This window comes from Aotus nancymaae, unplaced genomic scaffold, assembly GCF_030222135.1.
Source record: "Aotus nancymaae isolate 86718 unplaced genomic scaffold, 86718_ANA_hifiasm-v0.15.2.pri h1tg000018l, whole genome shotgun sequence".
Taxonomy (NCBI): Eukaryota; Metazoa; Chordata; class Mammalia; order Primates; family Aotidae; genus Aotus; species Aotus nancymaae.
Window position 1 is genome coordinate 19859199 of NW_026988430.1, and position 9521 is coordinate 19868719.

The 9521-nt window shown below is 36.2% G+C and overlaps 1 protein-coding gene across 3 annotated transcripts in view; it reads right to left on the reverse strand.

Annotated features, from left to right (window-relative positions):
- RNF43 (ring finger protein 43) overlaps positions 1 to 9182 on the reverse strand; it is a 64319-nt gene extending 55137 nt beyond the window's left edge. Inside the window, exons 1-2 of one of the 3 annotated variants that reach the window (XM_012445472.3) lie at positions 8582 to 9180; positions 6909 to 7342 (exon numbers count right to left, since the gene is read on the reverse strand). In XM_012445472.3, coding sequence (XP_012300895.2) covers positions 6909 to 7160 — 252 coding nt within the window. In that variant the 5' untranslated portion in view covers positions 7161 to 7342; positions 8582 to 9180. Of the gene's footprint in view, positions 1 to 6908; positions 7546 to 8581 lie in introns of all 3 variants that reach the window. The other 2 variants (XM_012445471.3, XM_064378397.1) reach the window with 2 other exon arrangements.
- Between the last annotated feature and the right edge of the window lie 339 nt (positions 9183 to 9521).

Consider the following 9521-nt stretch of genomic DNA (forward strand, 5'->3'; position numbering starts at 1 on the left):
TTAAAATCCTGTGTAAAGGAACACCTTAAACATACTGATTATAGTCATATTTATGATTTTGAAATAACAAGAAGACACTAGGCTGTTGGTAAGTCAGAAGAATAAAGGAACATAGCCTGCTATATCAAGCCACACATACTCAAAATAATCCACCTTACAACATACTTTAAAAATGTGATAAGCATGTTTTATTCTAGAGTGATCTCCTAGCCATCAGAGTTACTGAGTACCATAATATTCCTTATATTCATTAATAAATATTTACTGAGTACCCACCATGTCCAGGCACTAAGTATACTTAGGCACCATTCTCAGGGATACAACTTTAAACAAAGGAGACAAAAATCCCTGCTTTCACAGAACTCATATTCTACAGAGGGGAGATGGACAACTACAAAACTAACACATTATAGTATGTCACGTCAATAATTTTGTAAAGAAAAATAAAGCAGGAAAGGAGAATATGAGTCCTCAGGGAAATAGGAAAAGGCCTTTAGGATTTCCATTCAGTAGAATTGACCTTTGAGAAATCCACATCTTCAGATTCCTTAAAAATTGATTACTTTCCTATCTCCTGCAAACCAGACTGGTTCAATCTCTAGGCAACTTTGTTCTTAGATGATTTCCTTTCTTTCTCTTTCCCAGTATATTTCCTTTTCTGTAAAATAGAGTTAATATCACCTGTTCTTACCTGGCTCCAGGAATCGTGAATCATTTTAAGTTTCTTGGAAGAAAATTTCTACATAAATTTAATGGAACATCATTCTCACACTCTTCTCTAACAATACCCTGCTGCCAATTGTGGTTCCTAACAGGATATTACTCATTTATAACATTTTTTTATCTACTGTAATTAGTAATATGAAAGGAATAAAAGGGGAAAAAACATTTAAAAGTCCAATAGACTCCTTCCAATGAACAAAATGTAAAAGCTTTTTAATAAAACAAAAACAAACAAGCAAAACCATGAACTCCAGGAATACCTTTTTTTCTTAGGGTCTCACTATGTTGCCCAGGCTGGTCTCAAACTCCTGGGCTCAAGTGATCCTTCCACCTTAGCCTCCCATGGTGCTGGGATTACAGGTGTGAGCCACCACACCTGGCCCAGGAATACCTTTAATACTGTAGGCAACATGGCAAGACCCTGTCTCTACAAAAAAATTTAAACATTAGCTTGGCATGGTGCCCTGTGCTTGTGGTCCCAGATACTTGGGAGGACTGAGGTGGGCAGATCACTTGACCCCCATGAGGTCAAGGCTGCAGTGGGCTGTGTCTGTGCCACTGCACTCCAGCCTGGGTGACAGAACGAGACCCTATCTGAGAAAACAAAGAAACAAAAAAAGCAAAGTAAATTATGGCTAGTTTTGGGATAATTGCTACACACATATATATACATACACACTTGACTACAATATAAAATGCAAGGAAGTACCTACTCCCTGAGAGTCTGCCAGATGAACACTAAATAGCCTGATGGGAGCAACAGCCAGGGGCATACCTCATTCATTACCTCCTATTAACCAGATGTATATGAAGCTAAACTTACAAATTTTTGTTGAAGTACAGAACTGTTACATATATAAATCAGTTTGTTGAGAACTTATAAAAGAGATAGCTTCTTAAGTTGAAAAATTATCATTAAAAATATTCTGCAGCCTCTTTCTCTCCTCTGTGTGCCAAGCTTCTAACAACAAGGCAAAGTCTAGAAGACTCTAAGAGCCATGTCAGGAAGGCCCTGAGCTGAGATCACAGGAGGCAAGCACCTAAGAATGTTTGTGCACACAGAGGACGTGTGTCTGATGATGTACTTCTGACCACATTCCAAAGTCAATTATTAATTAATTGGATTTTCTGCACCTTCATTAACATAAATAACAGAGTTGACCATACTTTGAATACCTACTCTGTACTTCTTTTAAAGGCTGGCATCAAAACAAAATCACAAAATTTCTGTTTTAAAATCTCGGCATCCAAGGAACTCTAACTTGAGCAATGTCAGTTAAATGCATGCTATTTCAATGTTTATCATTTCAGTTTTCTATATAAATTTTTTTTTTTTTTTTTTTGAGACGGAGTCTCGCTCTTGTTACCCAGGCTGGAGTGCAATGGCGCGATCTCGGCTCACCGCAACCTCCGCCTCCTGGGTTCAGGCAATTCTCCTGCCTCAGCCTCCTGAGTAGCTGGGATTACAGGCACGCGCCACCGTGCAGTTTTCTATATTAGATAACTTAACCTAGACTTTTATAATAAAGAGAAAGGTGATGAAATATGTTATATTATAAGGGAGATACTGAGTAAATAAACCTTGTGATTTACTAATGTCTTTGCAAATAAAACACAAAATGAGAGAAATATAGATATTATTAGAAGGTAGCAGGATATTATACATTCTGGATCAGTCTCAGAGAATGGTACTCATCACTTTCATTCCTTTCTACTCTGGAAATAAATTTTTTATATAAAGCCTATACTGATGTTCTCTTCATCTGTGGCATTCTTACATATACAGAACTTTAGAGCTGGAAAAGCATGGGTTCTGCAGTTCAAGTTCCAGCAACACCACTTACTAGATAATAATAGTTAATATTTTGACAGATATTAACATTTTAATCCTCAGTTTCCTTATCTGTAAAATGTAAAAAATAAAAGTACTGAATTTCTTCTATCATACAGTTATTATAAGAATTAATGAGATAATACATGTAAAGCACATACTACAAGTTTGGCAATATTATATTTCAATTCCTCAATTTCACAGACTGGAAATATAAAGCCTAGAAAGGTAAAAACTATTTTGTCCTAAATCACACAACTATTAATATTTAGTGGCAGCGTATTCCTCTGTGTGTGGTAAAACTAAAAGTCAAGTCCCCCGAGTCACAGTTTAGACACTTTATCAGCTATAGTTTGCAATATAGGATTGTCTCTCTAGCTTTGGCCAACAACTTAAGTTTCAGGCCCTGCCTACAATAATGTAAAAATGCAAAGATAGAATAACTATGTGTTGACTAACAGGTAAAATTAAGAGGCAAGCAGAGACAACATTGTGCAAAGGGAAATTTCTCCAGAAGGTGCTCACTGCTACTGGCCAAATGCTAAATAACCGCTGCTCCCATTGTAGGTCTGACGCCTCAGGGGAATACATTTTAATCTTGATCATAACTTTATCCTGTAGTCTAAGAAAATCCAGGACAACCAGCCGAGCAGGAAGAGTGTGGTAGTCAGAGAACTGGTGACCTCTCTTGTGCTACACTAAGATCCTCTTACTCTTTTGCTCTGAGAAGAAAGATTAATTTTGAGTTGTCCCTTGAAATAATATTTATAAATAATAAACAGGATTGAGAAATAAAATATGACTGTAATCATTCTTAGAAGTGGTGGAAATAATATTGCTTGAAATAATAGAAACAAACATTGATAAGAGGTAACCAAACCAGAAAACTGGAAATTAGACAATGAATCAGCTCCAACACTTTTCCTTCTACAATGCCATAAACCAAGACAGAAAGACTATATTCCAGTGTGAATAGAAACCGTAAGAAGTAATCACTATCATTTAGTCCTTTTTATCAGTCACCGCCAGGTAATTAGGAGGTCTGAAAAGTTTCCTTGACCTAGATTTTTTGATGGCTAGTAAAATACCTATTCAGAATAGCAGTGGAAAGTAATCCTAAATATACAAATTCAGTGGAAAGCAAAATAAAAATAAAAGGGTAGAAGGAAATCAGAGAAGAGGAAGAGACAAACATTTCGGCAAATGTAGGGGAAACCTAAGAATTAGACACTTTAATGACAATGACAAACCTGCAAAAAGATTTGGAATGATACAGTAATGTAAAGAAGCAACTCTTGGGCAAAATAGAAAGGAAAAATAATAAAATTTGGACAGAACTAAGATGAGATGGTCTGAAATGGAAAAGAGAGGACTTGAGAAGTAGAAGGGCAAAGGCAGCAACATTTCCTCTTCTATTTTTACTTTCTTCTAGCGCTTTTAGAAGAATATTACAATTTATAACTTTGAACATACCTTGTAAAATGGATCATTACTACTGGCAAGGAGAAACCTAAGCACAAAGAGTGAGGGATAAAAATCAGGACAAAAATCATCAAAGCTTAGCTTTCAATGACCTTGTATATACAGCCACCAGATGAAGTTGAGACAAAATTCTTTTAGAGGAAATTCTATGGTCTATTTTACTATTCAACAAATTGGGGGCACATTGTCAAGGGAGGTCTCCTTTTGTTTAAGAAAAATTAAAATCATAATACAAATGAAAAACCAGTTCATTTGGTCCTTATGAGATTGTCTATACACTGAATTAATTGAGAAAAATGTAAAAAAAGTCTGATTTTCAGAAATTATCTGAGAATTCCAGAAATAACAACATGTTTTTAAATCACTGTTCTCACAACTGTACATTTTTTGGTACCTAGTATCCTCAAGCTTACAAAGATTTGACTGCAACCTTTGGAGACAACTAATCTTAACAGGCAACTAGAATAATTCATAGGTAGAAGGATATACAGAATTATCCAGAATTCCTCAAAACCAAAGAGAAGACTGCTTTTAGATTTGTGACACCAGGATACAGCTAGCTCTCCACTGAGAAAGCTAAAGTGCAGCAAAGCACATCTCTAGAAGATATAAACAGATCTTCAGTTAAATGGAAGGCTTGGCTAACCACAGTTGAGTAAACCTGAGTTGCAGTGTAATCTGATAAGGAACAAACAGCATGGATTCCAGAAGACTAAACCATGTGTCCCTAACACATTAGAGTTCTCTGAAAGAATTAATTAAAGAGTGGATAAAGAAAACCATATATATAATTCAGAAGGTTTTTTTTTAAAAAAAATACAGTTTCTCCTAAGAGGCTATTGAGAAACTTTAATAACTGTTGTAGATTAAAAATTAACAGACAATAAATCAAGACCAATATGGAAAGTATCCAGAGATTAATACTAAGCTAGTAAAAAAACTTATTTTAAAGACTTAAAAGAAGCATATGTGGACAGAAAGGAGAAGACAAAAAATTGCCAATGACATAAAACTATCCACTGTAAAGCCTGAAAGTCTTTGCTAAGATACAATGAAATTCCCTCTTCAAAAAGTAAAGAAACAATACTAAACATATAATGATAGGATCAAAGTTACTAGTTTAAAAAATAATAATAATTAAAAAAACCCAAGATTGGTAAGATTTGCCAGAGCGAGAAAAAAGATAGACTAAGAGAAGATATGATAAAGATTGATAAAATAATGAATGGCAAAGAGAATGCCAACTGGTGCCATTTGTTTACTTTTTCCTTTACGAAAACACAAACTTTATGTCGAGCTTTACAATAATAAGATAAAAAATGAAAAGAATAAATTATTTTATATACCACATAATTAGCCCACTGACCATGCTATCACAGGATATCAATAAGGCAAAAAGCTTAGTATGGCTCTCAAAAACTTCAGTGATTTCAAAACATGACTAGTAAAATTTCTTACGGTCAAAACTAAAATGGAGCACACAATTCGTGCTTCAGGGTATTAACTAGGCAAGGTCAGGAAGAAAGTTTTCTTTCCAATTGCCGTAGTATTCAAGATGATTTATGATTCCAGCTTTTAAGTATTCCTAATTCCAATTTAGAGTCCAAATTATTATTCAAAAAAGTCTTATGCCATTTTTCCAGATATACTCTTCTTTCCTATTTTTCTAAATAACAAAGCCTTCCATTTTCACCTAATTCTCCTTCCACTTCATTTATCCAAGCTTCAAAATATTGCCTAAGAAGTGACCATGAATAACCACTAAACCATATATTAAAGAATACGTTTGAAAATAAATTATATAATTTGTTAAATGTTCGTATCTTCTTTCTCTAAGTAGACAAAAATTAAAATTCATACAATAAATTGGTTCTGTTCATAGTCTGTTCATATAACAAAATAAAAATTTGAGTTTGGATGCTAAGATAGATCATATTTAAGAATATTTTAACCTGTGTTCAGTAGCTACAGCAAGAAGCATTCTTTTATATAATAAATTTCAATGAATAAGCAACATCATTTTATGAAGTAAGACAGTGGAATGCCCATTAAAAAGGTACAGCCCTCTAGGCTCTGTCTTTACTATGGGGAATGAGCAATTGGTCTATGAAATGCTATGGTCCCAGTCAGTTCATAAATTCAACACATAAATAATAGGCCATGTATGAATGAGTTACAGGCAAAATTCACAGCCGAAAAGCCTAAGAAACTGTGTCTGAAAAACTTAGCAGATCAATAAAAAACATATTAAATTTAAATTCTTGAAAATGATAAAATTATGTGTGGACGAGGCCAAAGTGATCAGGAGGCAGGTTTACACCTTGTGTCCATTTTGTAATCCAGTCCTCTCCATTTTGGGCTTAGCAATAGGCTGCCACACGTGGTGTAAGGCCAGCCGTAGCATTCAAGCTTGACTGAATTTCAAAAGTGACAGAGTAATCAAATATGCTCCAAGGGCATTCCAGAATTTCGGGTGCTATGGACCACTAAAATCAAACTTCTTAGTGCTTACTTCAATTTCAACAGGATGTAAAGTACAATCCTCATGTCGATTAAATATAAGCTCATACATTTCATCTATCAAAAATTAGTGCCCAAAATATATCACTTGAAAAAAAGGTTTTATTATATGTATCTAAGTAGTTATGCAATACCAGTTTAAAATAAGTGATAATCTTCTAAAATATAGGATTTATATATTTCTTCCGGAGCATAAGAATTTGCTTTAGAATTAAGAAGGCACTATCTACTCTTTCTATGGAATAGAAAACTAAGCAGTAGAAGCCTGCGTATGGTATTTCATTTGGGAGACAAAAGAAGAAAGGCATATTTCAAACAGATGGAAAGTGAAATATAATAAAGTTATACTTGCCTGCATTAATTTTCCTTCTGCTGGAGTTATTTCAGCAACACCAGCAAACACACCTTCCAAAGTGAGATTCAGTTTTCCTGTGGGGTCCATTTTCAAGGGGATCACTCTGATAATAGCTTTCTGTTCTGCTGATCTTTCAGACTCCACCGCTGCTGCCAGTACCAGTCCGGTGCGTCCAAAGCCTGCCTGCAGGGTAGCCATCAGCAGCCAGGGCCAGAGGGCAGCCAGCTGCAGCTGGTGGCCACCACTCATGCTACCAGCTGCAGCAATGCACTTCAACCATACATACTGCTTCCACTAGCTAATACCAAATGCAGGTTCTCAGATCCAGACAAATGGAGGAAAAGAACATTTATGCTTCAGTTTCAGAAAGCCAAGTCGTAGTTTTGGCCCTTCCTTTCTCTAAAGTTTATTCCCAAGAACAGGTGGCATTCCTGATTGGGCAGAGAAGAGGATATTTTCAGCCCACATCTGCTGCAGGTATGTCATTTTCTCCCATCTTCACTGTGACTAGTAAAGGTCTCACTACTTCTCTTTGGAATTTCCAACTTTGCTTGTGATTGAATGTCACATCCTGAATTTATATTATGTCAGATCACTTGGCATTGCTCTTCCATATGCATCAAGTTGCCAGGCACTAAACCCAATGTTCATCAACAAAACAAGGCAAAGTAAATAGCCAAGGCCATGCATCAAAGGTGAGAGTGAAGAACACCAGCTCAGAAAAGGAAGAGATGGCCCTTTTTAAGCCATAATATGTGTCAATGGAAAATGACTCAATACCACAAGGAGACTTCTTTTTTAATGGAGGAGAAGAGGAAATAATAAAAATTTCAGGCCACACGTTGATGTCCAAAGATGCTACAACATGTATTTAGAAAAGTTTCCACATTAAACTGTATTTCAGTATGGCTAGGATTCTAGGCTCACTGCGTTTACACACTTTTCATGGACTTAGACATACTATAATTTTTTGTGTTTTACCAAAATTTGCCTATAAATTAGGTGCTAATTTATGTATCTTCACACATTACAGGATAATCCTGACCGTAACAACCTTTTCCAACTTTCATAGAGTATTTGAAAAGGTTAGCTTTCCAATTATTTTTCCCAGTTAAAATTCATATTTATGTCTCCATTTTCCTTTATCTCTTAAGGATTCTAGATTTTATTCTCTAGCTCCGAAATGCCAAGCACTTTGATTTCCCGTGAGATGCTTTTGGAAACTAATATCCAGATTTTATAACCTGAAATTTTCTAGGTTCATGAGAAAACAAAGCACTATTCCTAACATGTTTTCAAATTCCTTGAGGGGGTGGGGAATAAAAGGTAGGGGGAGCAGTGAGGTGATTAACCACAGCCTCTAAGTAGAATACCCTGAAAAAAATACAAATAAGCTTGAGTAGAGTAGATCTGTGCTATTTCTAGTCACTCTGAAAATTTGGGTCTTTGTACAAACGGAATAAGATTTTTTAAATGTGCCCCCTTAAATATAAATACATTTCATCCACAAAGCCCTCTGTGTTCCAAGGTCAAGTTTTAAAATCTTATAAAGTCTTCAGAATAAGTGCTGAAAAGCCAAGCAATTGAGCATGAACCTGTTATATAGATTCTTTTCTTTTGCTGAGGCAGAGGGAGGGGGGAAAAAAGAATTTCAAAAGAAATCTGCAAACCTGTTGTGCTGTCGGGCCCACTGGAATCCACGGGGGTGAAACAAATTCAATTATGCTTTTACAGATCCTGCTCAAAAAAGGTTTCAACTGCTTAACCAAGTGCAGCTCATTCTTCCACCTTCTTACTCTGCAACCAAACCAAGTGCCCCATACTACAGGTAGGTGCCGAGAAATTCCGCAGCCTGAAAAAATAATCCATGCAGGTCAAAGGCAGAAATTTACTCCAGGATGAGAGCTGCTGTCCCAATAACTAGATTAAACACTTATAGAAAATTCAAAATCATTTCTGACAACTCCTTTCTAATAAAAGTTCTTTTTCTCCAAACAGCATATAAAATGATCAAGTCTTGAAAGAGAAAAGAAGCAAAGTAGCAAATACATCAACGACAATTCACATTCAGAAACATAGAAAATCCCAGAGAGAGAAGGCAGTATTTCTGAATCATGGATGGACTTGGAAAGTTCAGAAGGATTCGAGTGCTTCCTTTCAGAAAGACAATTCTGGATCAACTCCCTAGAGCAGGAAGCCTGCGGTTTGTAATTGGTGTTCTAGCTCTGACTCCCTCCCCTGGGACTGCAATCACGCTCTCTACCTGCTGACAAAGTGAGGGTGGAGCTGCTAGAGGCAACCACCCCCCACCCCACCCCCCTCCTCCTGGTGGGCACACACAACACTTACTTAACCAGACACGTTCTTTCACTCTCTCTCCTCCCTCAGCTCCTCTACTCCCTCTATTGAGCCACAGCTAAACTGCATCCAATTCAATCCCCAATACCTTTCTCTGGGTAAGCAAGCTACCACATGTAAATCAGGGCCACTCAAACATATCTAAGCAGACTCTGCACCCAACAGAGCATAGATGATCGTATGAGGAAATAAACAGAAAAAAATAAAGGTAATCCAGAACATAAAAGAATGGACACAAGGTTTTGCAAATAT